Raw genomic sequence first — 23,755 nt, 5'->3', positions numbered from 1 at the left:
GTCTACTTCGGAAAAGATAAGGTCGGGTCTGCACAGTGTAGTTCAGTGTGTTTGTGCGTGCGAGTGAGAGAGAGAGGGAGAGGGAGCGGGAGAGGGAGCGCGAGAGCGAGAGAGAGCTGTGTGTCTCTGCCCATCCCCCACACTCACAAGAGGAGTGTTTCTGCCGCTCGGAGTGAGAGACAGACAGAGAGGGGGTGGGTAGAGGAGAAGGCGGGGGAATTAGTGAGAATGTACATTGGTAGTCTCGTTTGCTGCAAGGCTTCCTTCTGTTCTCCAAAAAAACCCATGTCGCCGTTTGCTTTGCCCGTACTAGGCAATCTGGGCTTCAAATGAAGTTTTTAAAACGTCATTTTTGTCTGTCAGGTTTTGCTTTTGTATTCAAGATATATATATATATATATATATATATACATACACACGCACACACACATATATATATATAATGTTTATTTTTTGTTGTTGCTACCAGTCCTTATACACAAGAGAACAATAGCATGTATACGGGGATGGGGCGAGGCAAAAAGGCAGAAATGATTAACTAAACACAAACCCAAGTTGAATACAGCAAACGCTTTCCACCAAAGTCATGCCCCCTTCCTCCTGCTCCTACCCTTACAGCGTGCAGTGCAGAGGCGCCTACGTACTATGTGTTCACAGCTGCCACGGTCAAACGCAAGCATAGTAACGTTACACTCATTTCCGTTATTTTATTTTAATTTATTTTTGAGGAGTAATTCCTCCCGCAGTGAACCCCGACAAAATCTACCGAACCGTCAGTTTAAACTTTCACACGCGAGGATTCGTGAGCGGTCTGATGCACGTATTTCCCGAGCGGGCGTGCAAAACAAACGACTTGTGTGAAAATTAAGACTCCTCGATGTGGACATAATATTCCACAAAAAGACCCAAGTGCGGGAATACAGTGCGTGTATGCGTGTGTGTGTGTGTGTGTGTGTGGGAGGGGGGGGTTAAAAAATAATCCAGTCCACACAGGGATACGGTCCATGTTTTGCAGCTCTCCGTGCGGCTCGGTAAAATGGCTGTATGTAGCCGAGCCTCGTGTTGGTTGGGTTCTGTCCGGGCTTAGTGAAACAACTCCCACAACAATTTGTGTCGGTTTTTACGCATCGGATGGATCCCGGAACATTTGCCTAACATCGGCAGAGTCGGAATCGGGAATGGCCGCCGGATCAGATCCGGTGTAAGGGGCGGGAATGAATCGACACAAGGATAAATGGTTATAAACAATTATTTATATTCAATGCTAGCTTTTGATTGTGACTGACTCGCCGAGAGAGGGAGAGAGAGGGGGGGTATCATGGCCGCTCAGGTCGCCAGCGCCGCCACTCTCAACACTAGCCCGCCTTCCGAACTGAAAAAGCCGGATCGAGACCCAAAGGAAGAATCGGCGCCGGTGGAAAAACAGTCGGACAAAAAGCAATCGGTATTAGAGAGCGGATCGCCGGGCCGGGGGGATCTGCAGGACGGGGCCGAAGGTGGAAATGCTGGGGGAGGAGGGGAACCTGAGATGAAGAACGGGAATGGGAACCCGCCCAGGGCTAATAATAATCAGAATGACTCCATCGGACCGGAGGGAAATAACCATCCCGGCATGGTACACCATCACGGGTCCGCTTTTCCTCCACCTTCGTACGGATACAGTCAGCACTACGGTCGGGCCCCTTTTCATCAACATGGCGGACAACAAAGCCCTGGCATGGCAGCTGCTGCAGGTCCAGTCGTGCAGTCGAGCAACATAATGGACCCGTATCAGCCCAACTCGCACGACCATGGCTTTTCTAACCACCAGTTTAACAATTACAGTCCATTCCCCAACAGAACTCCCTATCCCGGCCAGGGATACGGCATGAACTCCCCGCGCAATACCCAGGCGCCGACAGCTGGGGGACAACAACCAGCTAAGCAACAACCAGCGGGAGGACCCACAGCAATGGCTGGATCTTACAATAATCAGAGATATAACATGGGAAATCCTCAACCTACATCCACACCAACACTCAACAAGCTCCTGACATCCCCCAGCTCTACGCGGGGATACCCCAACTACCCGTCTAGCGAGTATAGTAGTCAAGAAGGAGCTAGTAAGGGACCAACAGACATGGGCAGTAGCGGTCAGTATGGAGGGAGCAATCCGGGTTGGCAACAAAGAGCCCATCACCCGCCGCCCATGAGCCCTGGAAGTGCAGGGCAGCCTCTAGGTAGAAACCAGGTAAAGTCTCGTTGAATACACTGACATTTTGCGAGCTATTGCGTCTTCCCTCTCCGTAGGTAGTTCATAAACGTTGCAGGCCAGCCATTGTCTATCGGTAGTTAGCAAAGACTCTAAAATGGCTGCCTGTCTTTGGGTTTTTTTCCCCGTCTCTCTCTCTCTCCCTCTCACCATACCGTTAAATAAATGAATCTTTGGGGTTATTCTTAAGGAGTTTCGTCAATGTGCTAGCACTGCCGGGAGGATATGCGAGCTCTTAAATGGTCCGAAGAACGTTCGAGGAAGCCCGACAAGGCTCGACTTTGAAACGGGGTGGAAATACACTGTAGGGCAACGGCTTGTTTTTTCCTCGGTCGCTCGCCGACATGCGAAAGAAATTCGACGTGTATATTCTGCAGGACGTGTGGTAAAAGTCTTATCGTTGTAGCTAAACGATCGTACCGCTGCATATATCTATATATCTATCGGTGGAAATGGGTCGTGTATTTTACTTCGGGGCTGGTTTTTTTTGGGTTTTTTTTTAACCTCGTAACAGCCTCTAATTTGTGGGGGATCGGAGATGGTTGTGTTGCGTGCGAGTCAGTCTTCTCGTGCTTAGTTAAAAAAAGCAAAGGGCCGTGTTTTTTTTTTAAAGGCTTGAATATACTGCATACACTTGCAAAAATCGTCGTAGGCGGTTGCGCGTAGTCATACACGGATCAGATTTAGTTTTTAATGTGTCGCGTCTGTTGCCAGAAGATGCTTCGCTCCCCGCATGCATTCCGCCTGTAAACAGTGGCCCTGCCGATGTGAGTGACTGCAGTGTGCAGATTGCTTTGCTCTGGGATTTGAATTGTGGAGGTAAAATCCTTCTGTCAAAGCCAAGAGACAGTTGGTCTTGGGTTGACATGCGAGCTGAAATCTGATTGGCTCCGCATCCGGTGCTCATGGCCATTTATAATTACATGTGATGTAACGCAACAGTTGCTGATAACAAGTCGCTGCGTTAACTCGTCAAAGGTCGCCGGGCGCATTCAGTTCTATTCTGAAATCCAGTTTTCCTATGCAAACGCATCATGTAGTGAAAGCATCTGCTGGTATTAAGGCGGAGTGGTTTTATTTTTGCCAGTTCTCTTTGACAATAGTAAGTTTGAAAACACACACATTATATATATATGTATATATACATATGTATATATACATGCATACATACACACACACACACACATATCAGTCAGTATTCAAAGTTTTTAAACATTGGCCATGTGCAAAGGGAAAACATTGAGTTTGCAGCCTGATTGCCTTAAATTGCAGCTCTTGAAACCCATGACAGCAATGCTGTGCTTCAGTCATTTTCTCTTGATAACAGCCTCAAAATGTGATAGAACTCTTGGTTTGCAGCAGTGTTATTACAGTGAAACAGTAGCCATACAATGTTATATATTTTATTGATGAAATATGTGTCACTCCCTCTTGTCCTTGATGGTCCCTAAATTGATAAACAGGCTTTTGTTTCATACCATAAATTGTGATTTGTATGGGCTCTGCACATTAACCAAAGGCAAAATCTTTCTTTTCTTTTTCTTTTTTCTTTTTTTCTTTTCTTTTTTTTTTTACTCTGCTGGTGAGATGTGAGAGGGCAGTTGCGCGTGCCGCTGCTGTCTGGCATGCCACACAAGTTTTGCTATGTGACTGCAAAGAACCCCCCCCCCCAAGCCAATCAGAAGGCAGTCCACCATCTCTCACCCGCCAAGGGAGTTTCCTCTCTGTCTTATGCAGATTAGCCATGTGCTGTTTCTTATTTATATCATTTCATTATCTCAGATCTCAGAAATATCACATATGCATTTTGCATACTATTTGTAAAGGCCATTGTTCAGCTGAGAAGTTTCATTCCGCAAACCATCTTCAAGCAGGCGCAAGTGCGAGAGTTCGGTTGATGTGGATTCAAGGGAAATTTTCTGTTTTGATGCTATTGTATGCATACATTGTTATGAAATTCTTGACACTTAGAGATAAACTGTTTTGAGATCATACAATCATTGGATCCAGCCTTGGTCCCGAGTTTGGAGCAGTGGTTGATTTGGGGTGTGAGGCCCAGTTTTCTCTTAAGGTCAATGCAAGTCTACCTGACATCGCATGGTGCTTGGATCTGCTCAGATTGCTGTGTTACTCCTTGCACATGGTCTCACTGTTGTGGAGGTACTCCCTACATTTGCGGTGTCATTCATTCAGAGCCAAAACTGCCTTCTCTGGGGGGAAAAAAATGAAAGCAAGCTTGGATCAGAGTCAAAACAGGAGCACAGCTGGGATATGTTTAAGGTTGGGCAGACTGCCCTCCATTCGAAAGTAGATATATATAGCTCTGTTGACTTTTTCAAAACTATGGCAAAGTGAGGTGAAAAGAATCAGGTTAATGACTGTGGGAAATGTATAAAAAAACTTCCTCATTCCAGGAACTTTGAAAAGAATATGAGTACGTTTTATTTTGAAATATTGGATGGCTGGTAAGATATTGGATAGCCATGGTTCTGGAACACTGATGATCACTTGTTATTGTCTCCATTTCTTTAATAATCAGCTTGTTGGCTTGATTTTATGCAGTTAATTTTTTTTTACTCCCCAGCCAACTGGTCCCATCGACCCAATGGGGAAGATGAGAGGCCAACCATACGGAGCAGGCAGTCCATACACCCAGCAGCCTCAGCAGGGGCCTCCCTCAGGTCCACAGCAGGGGCCTGGTTACCCTGGTCAGGGTTATGGCCCTCCAGGTCCCCAGAGATATCCAATGGGAATTCAGGGACGAACCCCTGCAGGCATGGGAGGATTGCCCTATGGGCCACAGGTAAATTATTCCATTTCATGTCTTAATCTGCTTTTATTTGACAAGTTATTTTATACATGAAAGACTTTTTACTGGGTGGCTTTCTCATACGTAACATATGATTCAACGCAAAATTAGTTAAGATGGCTTGTATGAATAGGGAAGCGATATAAAACAGTATAACAGACAATGAGAATCTTCTGTACAGTTTGCGCAATGTTAGATAAAGTCAATAAAATTCTGTGAATATGAAAAGATGATGCATAAAAAAGTCTACAAATATGAAATAGTTTGGAAATGGTAGACCTCTAGTATTCAATAATCAAACTTGAGAATATAACATTGAGAAATATGTAACCACAAATGTGTGCAGACCATGGGAGTGTCACCCTGAGTAAAGTTCTTTTTAAGTGGTATAAGGACAGTGTAACTAGGACTACAAAATACTAACTATACATCTTTTTAAGTATAAAGTAACTATATATTAGTGAAAACGATATATGCTTCATACCAGCAGAAGCGTGTTCATGTTCATGGTATTGTAGAAGGGATGAGAGAAGGAGAGAGAGGAGTTCTGTTCAGCTTTGATGGAGGCCACTACTAAGGGTGGGAAAGCTCCTCTTGTGCTTAGTTGTTAGATTTTTACTATTTTCTCATGCCTGAATAAAACATTGTGTTCTGTAGCTTATCTGTGTCTAATATCCAGCTGGTGTTTTGTAGCGTATTAAGCGTGTATATTCTTTTCAGATGGGATCCTATGGACAACAGGGACCAGGAGGCTACGGGCCTCAGAGCCAGGCACCATACTACAGCCAGCCGGGCCAACCTCCTCTCCCTAGTCAGCAGCAGACGCCCTACACCCAGCCACCATCAGGCCAACAAGGTGGGCAGACACCTTACCCGGGGCAGCCCCACCCTCCCCAGACTTCTGCTTCACACAGCCAGGGTGCGCCCACCTATCAGCAGTCCCACATGCCCGCTCAGTCCCAGGGGCCGCTACCAGGCCCGTCCCAAGGGCCTCCGCAGTCCAGCCAGTCTCCTTACCCCCAGCAGCAGGGGCCTCCCAGCCAGCCTTCACAACAGTCAAGTTCTCAGCCTCCAGCTGGGACACAGCCCCAGCCCAGCTATCCAGGGTCCACGCAGGGGCCCCAGCAGCCTCCCCCACAGCAGCAACAGACGCCTGCTCAGCCCCCACAGCAGCCACCCGGTCACAGCCAGCACCCGCAGGGGCAGCCCACAGCGTATCCACAGAACCCTCCCCAGCAGCCTCAGCAAGCACAACAATATCAACGTTTTCCTCCTCCACCACAGCAGGTACCACCCTAGACCAGGTTCACCTTCGCTCTTTTATTTCCTATCTCGGCGTGTGTGTGTGTGTGTGTGTGTGTGTGTGCGCGCGCGCTCACACGTTCTTGTGTCTCTGGTAATACACTACAGTGCATGTCCCGTTGTGTCTTTTAGGAGGTATCCCAGGACTCTTTTCAGTCCAGTGCCCCTCCACCCACTCAGCCCAAAACTGGCTCAGAGGATACTCAAGGCCGGCCCTCCAGCCTTCCGGTCAGTTCAGTCTCTTGTAGCACTGCTGGGATGTGGGAAAGCCTCATAATTTTTTTTCCCTTTTCTTTTTTTTTAACCTTAATATTACAAGGTCCTTTGATCTCATTAACTGCTTTTCCCCTAGGACCTTCGAAACCATTCAAAAATTTCTTTCAATAATTTTTTTTTTAATTCCTGAAAGCCCATGGTTCCCGGAAACCCGCAGTTTCCCAAAGCCACAATATCAACCTAATATCATACACACCCAAAACGCGAAGATATTGTAAGGCCTTTATTTGGAGATACTTCTCAGTATAATGATTTTCAGAAGGTTCATCGGGGTTGTGAAAGCTTTCAGTTTTGCCCTTGTGCACATAACTGTTGTGCTTTCAATCTCCTGTTAGATTTCTTCGCTCAATAACCCCCTTGTAAAATGGTTGTTTAAAAGGACATGCATGTGGCTTAAACTTGGGTAGAATTGCTGCGTAAAGCCACAGTGTGAATTTGAACTTGATTTCAAAGGGATGTGTATTACAATCACAAGGCAAGGCTGCTGCTACACGCTGACTCAGCTTGCATCCTACAAACCTTGGTAACCATGGCAACCCCAGCACTAATGTGCTTTTTTTTCTGAGAAAAGACAAATAAGGACAAGAGCTTCTGAGTTTGTGTGTGTGTATTTGTATGTATGTGTGTGTGTCCAGTGTTGGCACTTGTGTATAAACTACAGTGGAGGGATTTCACTGTGCTAATTTTAAAACCAGTGTAGCAACTGAACTATGTCAAAGCTGCAAACAAGGGGAATAAACTGTGTTTGCCTGCAGGAATATTATATGAGTATTGACTGTATGTCACAAGGCAGAACAACTGAGACCTTATAACGTCTGTTTTATCTTTGATCCTTTAAACTGGTATTTTGTTTGTTGTTTTTTTTTACACGTTTTGCTCATGGTGCCCCCCCCCCCCCCCCATCTGTGTTTTCAGGATCTCTCAGGGTCCATCGATGACCTGCCTACGGGCACAGAAGGTGCCCTGAGTCCTGGTGTGAGCACTTCAGGTGTGTCAAGCAGCCAGGGCGAGCAGAGCAACCCGGCTCAGTCACCGTTCTCTCCTCACACTTCCCCCCACCTGCCAGGCATCCGTGGGCCCTCGCCCTCCCCAGCAGGGTCCCCTGCTAGCACGGGCACACCACGCACAGGGCCACTTTCGCCCGCCAACATGCCAGGTAGGCTGATCTGATACACATTGAATGAGATGACGAAGCAGTAGGAGACTTGAGGAATATATAATATAGACACCCTTTCGCCCAATTCCAGTTAGTGTTTTTCAACTTTTTTTTACAAAAATAACTTATTTGTAATAATACTGGCAGAGAACAAAAAATTATTCTAAAGGTCAACTGCCCAACTTCTTTTAGTTCCTTCAGCTTGTCTTATTTGTCTGTTAAATTCCACGGGCCAAAGTAGCCTGAAGAAACTTCAAGTTAAAGTGTGTGTGCTTCGAGAGTGGCAGGAGCTTGACGGGTGGTGTCGTGTTTGACAGTAGAGAATGGGGGTGTTGGTCATGATTTAGTCACGCAAACATGCAGATGGTCCACTGTATAGTTACATTTGGGAATCAGTAACTGCATTCCTGATGCCTTTGAGGTCTTTTTGCTGTAAGAGCAGCTCTTCAGGCCAGATTTTGCAAAAGGCTCAATCTTGTAAGAAGCTGTTGAACTGGGAGGTAGATAACTATTTTCTTGTTCATGGGCCAAAGCAGCCTGGTCTGTCTTAACACAAAATGTTATAGATATCCAAGACATGTTTTTTTTTTCAGCTGACTTATTCCTTAGAATAGAGTAGGTCAAAGTAAATTTCCTTGTTTCCACATTTAGAAGTATAGTTCTTTGCCAGAGTGCCTGATAAGGTACACAAAATGACCGCAATGTCCAGGGGTTAATATCGCATCCTGCTTTCAAGTCCATAAACCTTTCAGTTTTCAGAATTCTATCTTGTAGTATGCAAAAGAACAGCGTGGTGCAAACGGCCACCTTTCACCCCATCAAATTGCACATGTGCGCGCATACACACATACATCATATGGTCATACTCACAATAATCCACAATTAATAATAATAATAATAATAATAATAATAAATTAAACTTATATAGTGCTTTTCTAACACTCAAAGTCGCTTTACAATAAACGGGGTGAAACAAGACAACATAAACATAACAGACATACAGGGGTGGATGGGAAGGGGGAAGGGAGAAGTGGCAGCCACACACGACGCCAGCAGTACTCTCCCACTTAAATAGATACAAAAGGGCAAGAAAAACAACAGCACTGTAGACATTGATTTTCTGTAAGGGTTTACTCCCATAGCCTACTCCTCCCCTGAGGTATCCACTAGGCAGTGGCACTATTTAACCCATAGCTGGGGGCTGGTTTGTGGGCATCAGGGAATATCTACACACCGGTGGACCTGCCTACCACACGTCTAGAGGCCAGACCTCCTCCGAGTCCCTTGTAGTTCAGCCAGGGTCCAAGGTGTACCCAGTTACCATGTGTTGCCACGAGGAGGCACTACATAGGGCTTGCTGTTGGAGAGGCTACGTACTGGCAGGGAGAGACTTAAGCGCTCGGCTCTCCTGTTTGCATTTCTGCTAGCCAGCGGTGAAGGTTGAGAGTGAGACATGACAGGCACAGAACACTACACCAACACACTAGACGCTTCACAACAACCCCACATCCTACACAAGAATGTCAGACCCACAATTCCTTAAGCAAATATTTTAAGGGTTGAAAAAATAAAATGCGAATAGGATTTTCCATTAGGTAGTTTTAAGAAATTATACAATCTTAGGATGCAACAAGATTAAAGAGGAAAGAGAAAATGTTCCAATATATTACTCAACACCATATAAAGTTTTAACACTACATTACGTGACAAAAACAAAATCTTTAAATCAAGCACTAAACAGTCATCATGTGCTAATGATATCAGCTATACCGTCACATTTTAAGACAGGAACAGGTAGATGACCAAAAATTAAACATTGTTAATAAGGTAACATAAACACAATGCACACTGGCATATGGGCACAGATGCTCACTGTGATAGCAGTACTGTACCTTTTATGCATTCACACTAAACTCAGTGACACTTTGCATGTTTAGGGGCCCAGATGCCCCCCAGGCCATCGAGTGTGCAGTCAGATGGGAGTCTACATCCTTCTATGAGTCAGTCTCCCATGGCCCAGGACAGAGGTAAGTTACAGTCCTTCCTGGTCAGTCTCACTGCCAGTGTTATTCAAGTCAAGTCAATTTTATTTGAACAGCCCAATATCACAAATTACAAATTTGCCTCAGGGGGCTTTACAGCAACACAACATCCTGTCCTTAGACCCTCGCATTGGATAAGGAACAACTCCCTAAAAACAAACCAACCTTTAACAGGGAGAAAAAATAGGAAGAAACCTCAGGGAGAGAGAGAGAGAGAAGAGCTTAAGATGTTAAAAGTTTTTTTCCTGTAATGTCAGAGACTCAACAGTGGCTCCTCCTCTGTCCAATGCCAGGGTTTATGCAGAGAAACCCCCAGATGCCCCCCTATGGCTCCCCCCAGTCCGCCTCGGCACTGTCACCACGCCAGTCCTCAGGTGGACAGATGCATCCAGCACTGGGCCCCTACCAGCAGAACAACACTATGGGTGGCTATGGCCCTCAGGGAGGACAATATGGCCCCCAAGGTTTGTTTTTAAATGGACACTATTAAGAAGTGGTCAAGGCACCAGTGCTCATAATTTTAGAAACTTCTATTTTTTGTTTACATTAAGCCATACACCATAGCGATATATGACAAGATAGATGTGGTATTTTAATAGATTAGAATATTGTTTTGCAATTTGCTTGATCTTTTTTATTTTAAATGCGTTCCACTTAATTTTACATCTACCTGTGAAGTTGCCTCCCATCAGGCAAATTTATGGAATATTTCACTATGCCTCTTAGGAATTCCATGGTATTGTTGGTCCCTCCCTCTGACTCTGGTGTGGCTATTTATAGCTGTGAAGCAGAAAGTCAGCTGATGTAGCAGAGCCTCCTGTCAGTGGAGCTGAGACTGTGACAGAGGCTTGTTGCTCAGGGTGCATAGCTGTCAATGCTAGCTCACTATAGGGAAAAATTCAGCCTCTCATAGTTCCTCAAGAAAGGGCGCATATATATACACACACACACACACATATATACATACATATATATATTAGTACAAAAACAACTCACCAACAACTTGTGTTAAAAATAAATTGTCGTATTTCTTTCTTTTTTCCCCCCCATTTTCATTCTCAGGTTACCCTCGGCAACCTGGCTACGGCAATATACCTAACGCCAACTACCCCGGGCCTGGCATGGGCCCAATGAACCCCATGGCTGGTCAGAGTGGGGGGCCACCGTATGCAGGCATGCCTCCTAGCAGGATGCCTCACGGTCAAATGGGGGCGCGTCCCTATGGTCCCAATATGGGTCCCAATATGGGCCCCAACATGCCTCCTAACATGGGCAACATGCCACCTCAGGTGGGCTCAGGGATGTGCCCTCCCCCAGGCCTAAACAGAAAGGCCCCAGATGCAGCAGCCATGCAGCATGTTGCCACCAACTCCATGCATAACAGGTAAGTTTATAACGGAAGAAAGTTTATACTTCGTAGTTTTTTTTTCTAACCCAACTTCAAAACAAAAGCAAGCTCATGCTAAACTACAGCGCTTCAGACACTTATAAATTGATATGAAATATATTTACTTTTTCTTGTGTTTGTGTTAATATAACAGTGTGTGCTAATCTTTGTAGTTTAGAGGGCAGTGAGAGGAGAGGATGGAATAGCAGGAAAGGCAGAATGAGTCAAAGTGGACCTAGCAGTTGCACAGCTTCATATTGGAGACAGGAAATCTTGGGGTACACTCTCCGGTCACTGTAGTTTTGAAATTTCTCAGGGTTATGTTGTTACGTTGTTCAGTCTTAATACTGTTTATTTTCATATCTATGAATAAACAAATTTGGAACAGACAATTGTTTGTCTTTGGGCAAACTGTCCCTCCCTTTGTTCCCATTTCCACTTATTCACTGTATGAATATTTTCTTGGACACCTGAGGATGAATGAAGTTCTACTCTGTGACCACATTATTGTATTTTTCCATCCCCATCATCAGGATGCCAGGTTACCCCAACATGTCTTCAGGAATGATGGGCTCCGGTCCCCCCTATGGCCCTCCCATGAACAACATGCCTGCTATGATGAATACACAAAGTGGTTCGCCTTACCCAATGGGGCCAAACATGGCCAACAACTCGAGTGGTTAGTTATACTCAAGCAACACTGACTAAGTTATATGCTTTTTCAATGTGTTAAATTCGCAGTAATATACTATTTCTGTCACACAACTAAATCTATGTGTGTCTAGGCATGGCCCCGAGTCCAGAAATGAACAATAAGATGAATAACAAAGTAGATGGCAGCGGGACACCCAAACCAGAGCCCAAATCCAAGGTAAGATGTTGACTTGGGTGGAAAAATAAATCTTTTTACTGTCTTTGAAATCATGGCCCTAAAGAGTCTCCACAATTGTCTTGCCTGCAAAATGTCTGTTGTCTTTACAAAAAGCAGAATTCTTATTCCTTTACTGCTCTTACTTATAACAGAAGTCCAACTCTTCCACAACGACCAATGAAAAGATAACACGTTTGTATGAGCTGGGACCGGAGCCTGAGAGGAAGATGTGGGTGGACCGCTACTTGGCCTTCATTGAAGAGAAAGCCATGGGCATGAACAATTTGCCAGCTGTAGGCCGCAAGCCCCTCGACCTCTTCCGACTTTATACGTCAGTTAAAGAGATAGGAGGCATGACACAGGTTAGTATAGGGTTTCTACAAGTATTTCCCTTATGTTCCACCTTAGCTGCTCACCACAGAAAGACCATGACCCACCATGCTAAAATATTTTCAAAAGCCACTTTCTAACATACATTCTCTAACATTGGTTTGCCCTGTTCACACCTACAGCGTCTATCTGCAAGATTTACAGATATCATTTATTCACACATGACATGACACTGACTTCTGTCTTGCTCTCTGCTCATGTAGGATGTCTTTACCATAAACTCTGGCATCTCTAATGTGGTTCTTTTCTTTATTTATTCATTTATTATTTCGGCATTCTCGATTTTCCATATAAATGTACCACACAGTTGACTCTTCATCCTCTGCCCAAATTGAAAGAAGCGCTCTCATTTGGAGGTAGTCCATTTTACAGACATTTTTAAATATGCTGTTACTTTTACTGGTTTAAAAATTAATCTCTCCCTTCATCAGCCATGTATAACTTGCAGATACATTCGTTGTGATTGGTTCACTTGCTCTTGTAAAGGCGTTTCAATATGACAATCCGATCACTTTTTTTTTTTTTTCATTGTCATTGTTAGGTAATGTTTCCGTAAATGATACCATGGTCAAGAGTCAGCAGATTGCCAATGTAACTTTTTTACGGATTATCGGACCCGGCTTGTGTTCACGCATGAGCCCAACACGTAAAATTGAGGGAAGGTTTATGGGTTAGTTGGCATGTCTGAATGAGTTTAAAATATTTCTATTGTTTGCCCTGATTGCCTCTGTGGATTATTGATTGGTTAAGGTTGTCTAAACATTGCTTGAAGCAGGATAGATGTACAAGTGGTCAGGTAAACACTCCGAAACTCCAATTTGTGTTAGTTTAATGTATTCTGAATCGTATTTCCTAGCAGTAGCTTCTGACTAGATGTAACAGTTTTAAAGTCTTTTTTTTTTTATTAAGAGTACCCGAAGTTAGTAGTTGTGTGTTATGTTTGTTTTTTTTTAATAATATCCCTTTTAGTTTTCTTTGCAACCTCATACATCAATACTCAACATGGGTGTGTGTGTGTTTGTGTGTGTCAGGTGAATAAGAACAAGAAATGGCGTGAGCTGGCTACTTCCTTGAATGTGGGAACATCCAGCAGTGCAGCCAGCTCCCTGAAGAAACAGTACATCCAGTGTCTTTACGCCTTTGAGTGCAAGATCGAACGTGGAGAGGATCCTCCTCCTGAGATTTTCACAGAGAGCAAGAAGAACCAGACTCCTAAGGTCCAGCCTCCCTCCCCAGGTTAGAGTCAAGCTTGCACCTTTTTCAAAATCTTTCTGTGTTGAAGCTAAAAGTCATTAAAATCTGACAGCACACAACTTTGTCTTTCTTTTTTCTTTTTTTTTATATCCAACTGAATAACCAAACTTGCTGTATTTCAATTTTATTAAAGCCATGTACTGTATCTGTCTGCCCCTCTCTTGTTCCAAACTGAAGCGTCCCTCTGCTCCACAGCTGGGTCAGGCTCTCTGCAAGGACCTCAGACACCCCAGTCCACCAGCAGCTCCATGGCCGAGGGGGGTGAACTAAAACCTCCTACCCCGGCTTCAACGCCTCACTCCCAGATGCCACCAATGCCACCTGGGGCCAGGTGAGTCTTGTCCAGTCTCTACAAGACATTGCCAGCACCAATTTTTTTTTTCTCTTGATTTTTGAAAAATGACTTAGACCCGACAATCACAGGAACTAATCTCTCCTGCTTTCTGTCAATCTCTCCCTCTCTCTCTCCTGTCTCTCTTCTGGTTATGCCTTCATTCCCTCTCCTTCCCATAATTGCTTCTCTCCTAGGAGCAGTGTTAACTTGCAGGACCCTTTCTCTGAAGGGAGCGATCCTGCCTTCCCAAGGAGGAACATGACTCCCAACTCAGCCTATCAGCCTGGCATGAACACGCAAGAGATGCAGGGGCGCATGGGCCCATTTGAGCCCAACAAGGATCCCTTTGGTGCCATGCGAAAAGGTGGGTACAGTGTTGAAGGGTTGTCGAGCATAAACCTGAAAAACGAAAATACTTATCCTAAAAGTAGTGCCACTACTAGTTTTGATCATGCATTTTCTCCACTGTACCCATTTCTAAATAGTGCTGTATATTTATATTAGTTATGAATATGTGCTTCCAGTTGGGGAACAGTTTCTGCCTACTAATCAGGGCCCTAACAGTGGGGTGGCTGAGCAACCTTCGCAGCAGCAGCAGCAGCAGCAGCAGCAGCAGCAGCAGCAACAACAACAACAACAACAACAACAACAACAACAACAACAGCAGCAGCAGCAGCCATTTAACAGAGGGCCACCTGGGGCAATGGGGAACATGCCTATGGGGCCTAGACAGCAGTATCCGTATGGACCAGGCTTTGAAAGGAGGTACGAATGAGCGAGAGCGAGGGAATGGGGAGATGGCATGTTTAAAATTAGGGACGATGCTGATTTTAACCACTAGCAACAGATGTAACCACATTTGCAAATTTGAGGAGAGTTCTGTGAGTCGGCCTCTTGGTGACAACAATGACACTGAAGCCTGAGAGTAATAAACCCATGCTTACATCATATTGAGATTCACTTTTAGGTCTTGTGTTCCTCTGACGTGTATTCTTTTCAAATGCTTGCTATTTATGGACTGTATTTTATTTTGCAGTGTTTCTCTCTGGTCTAATTGGGTCAGATATTTTGTCTTACATTTAGGGTTTGGTAAATCTGTTAAAAGTTCTGTCATCCTGTGCTCTGCCTCACAAGCCCAAGTGTGTTTTGGCCAGCTAATCACAAATTATGAAAAGAAATAATTCATGAGTTTGTTGAAATTTTTCTGAAGTCATCAGACAGAAATGACAGAGGTTTGCTATTTGACCAGTGTAAGAGAGCAAAGCTTTTTTGCCAAAGCTTGTAGTCTTACCTATGTGTATGCTTTGCCTGATTATTAGGCTGCATTATGGACAAATCTTAATGGTCCATGTAGCACAGAACATGGGATAGTTGTATGACAGGAGAAGATTTATGCACCAGATTTGGCCATGCCTTGAGAAAATTGTTGGAAAAAATTCACCGAAATGGGAAGAAATGCTAAATTAATCTCAAGACCAAGTACATTTTTGGAATAATAAATTTGTGGATTTATTCATTTAGTTGGGAAAGGCATAGAAGAGCTGCAGTAGAAAGTGACAAAAATTAACGAAAACAAAATTGGGAGGGGATTTTTAAAAAATTTTTATAACTAGTTTTAACTAGGACAGAGAAGGTGTAGGTTGCGTGGTCTTTTTCAACCCCACTGGAAAATGTTTTAAGTTAGCATACTATTACATCAGAAAAGCCAAATTAAGGGAAGTTGTATTTAGTATTCTAGCAACAGCAAGAAAGAGCAATATTGAAAGAAAAAAAAATTAACAGAAATGTTAGATTCCCTCTCATAGTGCTTGTTTGAAAATTAAGTTGTGTTCCTATAGACTGTCCGTTCTCAACAAGAGCCCATATTGCTAGGTCCAGTTAGTTCTTGTATAGCTTTTATCTCTGTTTAAAAGAAAATAACATAAAAACAATTTGCTGTTGTGATTTTCCCCAGATCAGAGCAAGGAATGGGCCCAGAGGGTAACATGGGATCTGGTGGTCCTCAGCCAAACCCTATGATGCCTGCCAACGCCGACACGGGGATGTATTCGCCAAATCGCTTCCCACCACAGCAGCCACGGTCAGTTAACTTAACCTTGTTTTATAGGTTCAAAGCTGATACCCGTACAACTAATTGGACCTCTTTGCATTTTCAATGCACACATTTTGCTTAGTTGTAAAACCAGTGTCATTCAACTTTTTGAAGAATTATCTTGGCCATAGCTGGATAGAGAGCCATAGCATGGCTAGAGGACCTTGTTTAAAGTCCTGCTTTTTCCTTGACATTACTAGAAATTAAAGTTTGTTGAATGTCTGTAATTTAATTAAGGGGATATATGCAGGAACAATGCTGCTTTGAATTGTGTAATAAGAATTTGTTGGATTGTTTTAGTTGATAAAATGTATTCATACCAGAATTTGATATAAAATTTTAAGTTTCATGGCATTTGAAGTAAACTCACTGGGTTCATATCAGCCAGATATGATGGACTCTTAATTGCTTTTAATTTTGAGTGCTGAAATCCCACTGTCTCAAATCATTTGTGTGTCAATTGAATGGCAGCGCTGTACCCTGTACTGCTTAGCATCCAATAGTTACTGAACTCATTGTTGAAATTGAATTTAGTCATTTATTCTGTTATTACTCACATTTAACAAGAGTGAATTTACTTACTCCTCACTCAGTTTGAAGGAAAAAAATCTTTAAACATCAATGTTTTGCAGCAATAAAAATGTAGATTTAGTGAAGGTAAAAACAAATAAGTATTAACAGATTTTCCGTCGGTCATGATTGTTCATTTAAGGTGCAGCTTTTTCTCATTAAGCTCCTATAAGGATTGGGCTAACCATGTCTGACTGTATCAGTGTATTCAAAATGTGTCAAGGCAGTGACACATACACCGATCAGCCAAAATATTAAAGCCACCTGCCTAATATTGTGTAGGTCGCCCTCATGCCGCCAAAACAGCTCTGACACATCAAGGCATGGACTCCTCAAGACCTCTGAAGGTGTACTCTGGTATCTGGCACCAAGATATTAGCAGGAGATCCTTTAAGTCCTGTAAGTTGCAAGGTGGGGCCTCATGGATCGGACTTGCTTTTCCAGCACATCCCACAGATGCTCGATCGGATTGAGAACTGGGGAATTTGGAGGCCAAGACAACACCTTGAACTCTTTGTCATGTTCCTCAAACCATTCCTGAACAAAATTTGCAGTGTGGCAGGCTACATTATCCTGCTGAAAAAGGCCACTGCCATCAGGGAATACCGTTGCCATGAAGGGGTGAACCTGTTTTACAATGATGTTTAGGTAGGTGGTACGTGGCAAAGTAACATCCACATGAATGCCAGGACCCAGGGTTTCTCAGCAAAACATTGTCCAGAGCATCACACTGCCTCTGCCAGCTTGCGTTCTTCCCACAGTGCATCCTGGTGCCATCTCTCCCCAAGGTAAACGACACATACGCAACGGCCGTCCACATGATATAAAAGAAAATGGGACTCATCGGCTACCTTCTTCCCTTGCTCCATGGTCCAGCATTGTAGGTGCTTTTGTCGGTGGACAGGGGTCATCGTGGGCATTCTTACCGGTCTGCGGCTACGCAGCCCTATATGGAGCAAGCTGCGATGTTCTGACACATGACTATCATACCCAGCATTAACTTTTTCAGCTACAGTTTCTCATCTGATTAAGTGTTTCCCATTCCGATTCTGTGGGATCAGACTAGACGGGCTAGCCTTCACCCCCACGTACATCAATGAGCCTTGGGTGTCCATGACCTTGTCGTCTGTTCACCTGTTTTCCTTCCTTGGACCACTTTTGGTATATATTGACCACTGTATACCAGGAACACCCCACAAGACCTGCTGATTTGGAGATGCTCTGACTCAGTCATCTAGCCATCACAATTTGGCCCTTGTCAAAGTTGCTCATATACTTCGGCTTGCCTGTTTTTCCTGCTCCCAACACGTCAACTTCAAGAACTGACTGTTCACTTGCTGCCTAATATATCCCACCCCTTGACTAGTGCCATTTTAATGAGATAGTTATTCACTTGACTGTCAGTGGTTTTAATGTTTTGGCTGATTGGTGTACTATTTTCATAGTCAAGCTGACAGGATGTAATTTTTGCAGGCATGATTCCTATGGTAATCAGTTTCCTGGCCAGGGAACTCCCCCTAGTGGTTCTTACCCAAATCAGCAGCCCGGAATGTACCCTCAGCAACAGCAGGTAAATGATCCCACCACACCTCAAACAAATGTTAGAGTGAAAACACTTTCAGAGTTCATCCTTCCATATGACACATTCAGAACTATGTATCGTAACAATGTATGTAAGTAACCTGCTAACATCTATTTCAGCATCTCCGATATATTCTCTGCACCATTACACCTTATCACCTCTTTTTTCACCTGTATAAGTCAATCATTGTGTATATATCTGAAGATTGTTGTGTTGTCATGTTGTTATTCTATGTTAAGTACATTTAGAGAGCCACGAAACCGGAATCAAATTCCATGTATGTGGAAACCTACATGGCCAATAAACTGAGAAATCTTAATATTAAAAAGTATTGTGCACGTGTGTGCTGACAAAATTCTGCTATGAGATATGTTTCTAACTCTAATCTCTTTCATATGTAGAATTACAAACGTCCTGTAGAAGGTGGTTACCCACCAGCAAAGCGCCATGAAGGGGACTACAGTGGGCCCTTTCCTAGTGGCCAACAGCCGCCGCAACAGCAAGGAGGCTCCCCTGCGCCCTCTTCAGGACAGCCAGAATCGTACAATCAGTACAGCAGTGGTGGCCCTTTCTCTGGCCCTGATCGCCGTCCACCTGGCCCTGGCAATCAGTTTTCCTACCCCTTCGGTAGGGAGCGGATGCAGGGGGCAACAGGACCTAATGCTCAACCCAACATGCCCCCTCAGATAATGCAGCCCGGCCCTGATGGTCCCCAAGGAGGCATGTGGCAAGGACGGGGGGACATGAACTATCAGAATCACCCCAACCGGCAGGGTGGCCCTGGGGGCTCTGCCCAGGGCCCGAGTTTCCCTGGCATGAACCGCTCTGAGGAAATGATGTCATCGGAGCAGCGCATGAACCATGATGGCCAGTGGGGGGGTCAGATTGGCCCAAGGCAACCCCCGTATGGTCCCGGCGGAGCAGGTCAGCCCCTTTCCCGCCCTGTGCAGTCCAACTACCAGTCCCCCCAGGGCGTGCAAAACCACATTCCGCAGGTGTCGAGTCCAGCCACCATGCCTCGCCCCATGGAGAGCAGGACGTCCCCTAGTAAACCTCCCTACATGCACGGAGGAATTAAGATGCAGAAGGCTGGCCCTCCAGTGCCTGCGTCTCACATAGTGCCCCCCTCGGTGCAGTCGCCTCTGATACGGCGGGACATGCCTTTTCCCCCTGGCTCTGTGGAGGCCACCCTTCCTGTCCTAAAGCCACGTCGCCGGCTCACCATGAAAGATATTGGTATGGCTGTTGCCTAATTATAAAGGTCTTATGATATTTTAAATTTCTGTATATCATTTGAATCCATACCTTTTTGTTATTAATCTACTCTATTTTGTCTACAATTATACATATTTTCTATCAGATTTTTAATTTCATACCTAGTAGTTGTAAGTTTTTTTTCTTTTTCTTTTGAACCACACAGGAACCCCAGAGGCCTGGAGAGTCATGATGTCCCTAAAGTCTGGTCTATTGGCTGAGAGCACATGGGCTTTGGACACCATCAACATCCTCCTGTATGATGATGGCAGTATTTCCACCTTCAATCTCAGCACTGTGAGTCATCGGGACAGTTCCTAGCAGTGTGGCCAACTTGCCAGATTATACCGCCTATCTATTTACATAAGCCTTTTGTAATGTGTTTACCTTTTCCCTTGTTCCCTCCTTAGTTGCCTGGCCTACTAGAGTTGGTGGTTGAGTATTTCAGACGCTGCCTCATCGAGATCTTTGACATTCTGCGGGAGTATGAAGTAGGAGACCCAGGCCAGAAGACACTACTGGATCCAGATGCCCTTAACCGAGACTGGGACAGCTCAGAAGAAGAGGAATTGCGGGTTGAGGACATGGAGCAGGAGGAGGAGGGTGAAGATGAGGAAGAAGAAGAAGGAATGTCAGATGGCCAGGCTCATGTGAAGGTTGAGGAGGAGCTGGAGCAGTGCTCAGGGTCTTGTAAAGATGAGAAGGCTGAGGATGAGGAGAGAAAGGGGAAGGGGTCTCCATCTGAACAGCCAATGTCATCGCAGCCTTTACCAACCCAGGAGAGACCCAAACAGGCCAGCAAGTTTGACAAGCGTCCGCTCAAGGTGGTACGGAGGAAAGACCCCTTTGTTGCTGGCCGCTCCAGCAACCACAACAAAGTACAAGAGTTTGTTAGTGGGCTACTCCACTGGAGCGCTGGTGGCGGTGACTCAACAGAACACATCCAGACCCATTTTGAACCGCGCCAAGACTTCCTGGAACCACGGGAACGAGTGCCAGTACCCTCCATCATCCTTAAGAGAAAAATCCCAGATCAGGTCATCAGAGATATTGCTTGTCCAGTAGAGGAGGAGGAAGGGAAGCTTCAGGATGAAGAAAAGAGGCCAAAACAGACATCTTCCTCAGAGAAGAAGTCAACATCTGAAAGGGCCAGCCCTTCAGTCAGCAGTGAGGAGAAGAAAACTGATGCTGAGACAAAGATGCTTGAGTTTGAGGGATTGAGGTGTCACCAGGAGAACAACAGACCCCTCTCTTCCTTTGGTAGTGGTTCACCCCAGCAGATCCAGAGCACTGCCACCATCCTAGAGGATGAGCCTCACAGTAAAGATGAGGGACCCCTCGTCACGCTAGCCAACTGGCAGGACTCTCTAGCCCGCCGCTGCATCTGTATCTCCAACATTGTCCGCAGCCTCTCCTTTGTCCCCGGCAATGACCACGAGATGTCTAAGCATCCTGGGCTGCTGCTTCTACTCGGACGCCTGATCCTGCTCCATCACAGGCACCCCGAGCGTAAACAGGCTCCCCTTACCTATGAGAAAGACGAGGAGTCGGACGAGGGAGTGGGTCAGAGGGATGAGTGGTGGTGGGACTGCTTAGAGCTCCTGAGGGAGAACACGCTGGTCACTTTGGCTAACATCTCAGGCCAGCTGGACCTCTCCATCTATCCGGAAAGCATCTGTCTGCCACTACTGGACGGCCTGCTCCACTGGGCTGTCTGCCCCTCAGCTGAAGCACAGGACCCCTTCCCCACTCTAGGTCCCCACAGTGCTTTGTCACCTCAGAGACTGGTCCTTGAGACGCTCAGCAAGCTGAGCATCCAAGATAACAACGTGGACCTAATCCTGGCCACTCCTCCATTCAGCCGACTAGAGAAGCTGTATGGGACCCTGGTGCGGTTGATCGGGGACAGGAAGGTTGCAGTCTGCAGGGAGATGGCTGTGGTCCTACTGGCCAACCTGGCCCAGGGTGATAGCCTGGCAGCTCGCGCTATCGCCGTCCAGAAGGGCAGTGTGGGCAACTTGCTGGGCTTCCTGGAGGACAGCCTGGCAGCCACACAGCTCCAGCAGAGCCAGAGCTCTTTGTTACACCTACAGGGGATGCACTTCGAGCCCACAAGCCCGGACATGATGCGGCGAGCAGCCCGGGCTTTACACGCCTTAGCCAAGGTGGAGGAGAACCACTCAGAGTTCACACTGTATGAGTCTCGACTCCTCGACCTGTCGGTGTCTCCCCTAATGAACTCATTGGTGTCTCATGTCATCTGTGATGTACTCTTTCTGATTGGCCAGTCATGACAGCTGTAGGGAGCTGTGGCTCCACCTACTCTGGGTTTTATCCCTGCCCCCTTTCCCTTGGTTACCTGGCTTGTCTGTGTAGAGGGGTAGGGAAAGCTCAAGTGACTTTTTAATTTATGCAAACCCTTCAGATTCCATTCTCTGAGCCTTCCCCAGGCCGTCCTCGCTCAAGGAGGGATATCACAGAGCCGCGGTGGATTACAAACCAGAGAGATGCCCACAAAGTGACACTACTCGCAACGCGAATGCCAACTTGATGACAGAACAGAACACCAAGGTTGGGAGATTGTTCTGCACTTAGGGGGGGGAGGGAGTACTTTTTAATAAAGATAAATAAATGAATAAATAGCTGAAAAACAAAAAACTGTAACCAAAGTTGCTGTCTCGTTTACAGTGAGTTTGGGAGACTAAGTGTGCCCTAGCTCTCCCCTTGTGGGCACTATGAGTCTGTAACTGGTTGATGTTCTGAGGTGAAGCAGACTGACAAGTGGCCTACTGGTTGTAGTTGCTGTATTTGGATTCTCACCAGTCAGCCCGACAGTGGACAACCCGCTGTCAATAGATTCCTTCACCAGGAAGGCCTGTGCAGTGTGCAGTAGATTGTAGGACATTTTCTGTACCGTACTGCTCTTGAGTGTAAGCATTCTGTAACACACGTTTCACACAACACAGAAGCTGACAATGCAGCTCTTCTAGAGTTCTGAGGTCATTTTAGTTTGATGTTTAAAGAGAAAATGGCTTTCTTCCCCAAAGTATGGAGAACCTACAACACCCTTACCTCCTCTCTTTATCCCTTGATTGTATGAATACCCTTATGAAAAGAAATCACCTCTTAGGACTGGTTTTAAACTTCAAATACAGCTTTGCTGTGGTGTATATATGATGTTGTACATTACACTTCCTTTCTCTGTCCGTCTTTCTGTCTGTGTCACTATTCTCACACGTTACTGGGGAGCAAAGGAAGCTGACAAGTCTGTTGGCTTGCTAACCTCCACTCCCTGCTGATGGACCCTTTCCTCCGGTCTCTCCACAGCTCAGTATAGTTTGGCAGACACAGCTCAAACCTGTTATCTCCTGGTACAACAAATAAACTCTAGATGAAGTACACATTTGACAAATTTTCTCGAGTAATATGGGTTCTGCATATTTGTATTTCAGACTATGTAGCTAAGACATCATGTAAATTCCTCTCCTTTTTTGGCTCAATGAATATCATTTATTCAGTATGAAATCTTTATACTATATGTTCCACGTGGTAAGAATAAATGTACATTAAATCTTCGCTAAGCTGATTAATGATTTTGTTCCTGTGGACTTTGCATGTCTCGTGAAATGCAGATGTAGAATCAGTATGAAACGCAGCAGGTTCATATATGAAATGAGTGAAATTACATAAAGGTATGTTTAAAAAAAAAGGTTCTATATGCAACATCACTCTGGAGGTGAGGCTCGTAAGCCAAGACAACATACAGCTTTAGTGAATGACCTTTGGAAGTCCTGTTTGCATAAAAATGACATGCAGTGCGGCATCTGTAAATTAGATGCTTTAAGGGAAGGTGTCTGCATGCTATCTCAATTTATGAGTAGTGATTGTTACAATCGCACAATTTAACTGCAGTTGAAGCTTACAGTTTAATGAGACTCATTCTTTTCAAGGGCGGAAAATTACTGGATGATTTTGTGAGAGATGTAATGAAGTAAGCTACAGCGTGGAGTAACTTGAAAAAAACTGATGTAGTTTTTTCACCTTAAACAACATTTTAACTAAAATATCCCAGTTTTCACTTTCGGTCAAACAACACAATGACATGATGGACTAAACGTTTGAGCATGAAAAAAAAAGTGTTATGAGTTTCGCTGTGGAACATTTAGAGAGACTTTAAAAGATTTT

The 23,755-nt window shown here is 45.0% G+C and overlaps 1 protein-coding gene across 4 annotated transcripts; it reads left to right on the top strand.

The window, feature by feature from the left end:
• The first annotated feature begins 1,091 nt into the window (after positions 1-1,091).
• Positions 1,092-23,125, top strand: arid1aa (AT rich interactive domain 1Aa (SWI-like)). Of its 4 annotated transcripts, none has more exons than XM_056285863.1 (20): positions 1,092-2,230; positions 4,836-5,054; positions 5,781-6,347; positions 6,495-6,590; positions 7,554-7,794; positions 9,732-9,821; positions 10,130-10,300; positions 10,899-11,220; positions 11,757-11,902; positions 12,009-12,094; positions 12,247-12,456; positions 13,516-13,720; positions 13,916-14,069; positions 14,267-14,436; positions 14,597-14,837; positions 16,027-16,152; positions 18,208-18,304; positions 18,718-19,552; positions 19,737-19,867; positions 19,981-23,125. In XM_056285863.1, exons 1-20 carry the CDS (start codon positions 1,319-1,321, stop codon positions 21,862-21,864), a joined length of 6,903 nt encoding a protein of 2,300 aa, XP_056141838.1. In that variant the 5' UTR covers positions 1,092-1,318; the 3' UTR covers positions 21,865-23,125. The 4 variants fall into 4 exon arrangements, with proteins under 4 accessions (XP_056141838.1, XP_056141837.1, XP_056141836.1 ...); XM_056285862.1 differs by having other exon boundaries at positions 10,094-10,300; positions 14,273-14,436; XM_056285861.1 differs by having other exon boundaries at positions 10,094-10,300.
• The last annotated feature ends 630 nt before the right edge of the window (positions 23,126-23,755 follow it).

This window comes from Lampris incognitus, chromosome 9 (assembly GCF_029633865.1).
Source record: "Lampris incognitus isolate fLamInc1 chromosome 9, fLamInc1.hap2, whole genome shotgun sequence".
In the NCBI taxonomy this organism is placed as follows: Eukaryota; Metazoa; Chordata; class Actinopteri; order Lampriformes; family Lampridae; genus Lampris; species Lampris incognitus.
This window is presented reverse-complemented; position numbering and strand designations above follow the sequence as displayed.

What these genes read in the sequence shown, in the direction of transcription:
- arid1aa (XM_056285861.1), top strand. Translation starts at nt 1,319, where the DNA reads ATGGCCGCTCAGGTCGCCAGCGCCGCCACTCTCAACACTAGCCCGCCT. An exon ending in TTCGCCCGCCAACATGCCAG is followed by an intron (nt 7,795 to 9,731) that starts GTAGGCTGATCT and finishes TTGCATGTTTAG; the next exon opens with GGGCCCAGATGCCCCCCAGG. An exon ending in ACCAACTCCATGCATAACAG is followed by an intron (nt 11,221 to 11,756) that starts GTAAGTTTATAA and finishes CCCCATCATCAG; the next exon opens with GATGCCAGGTTACCCCAACA.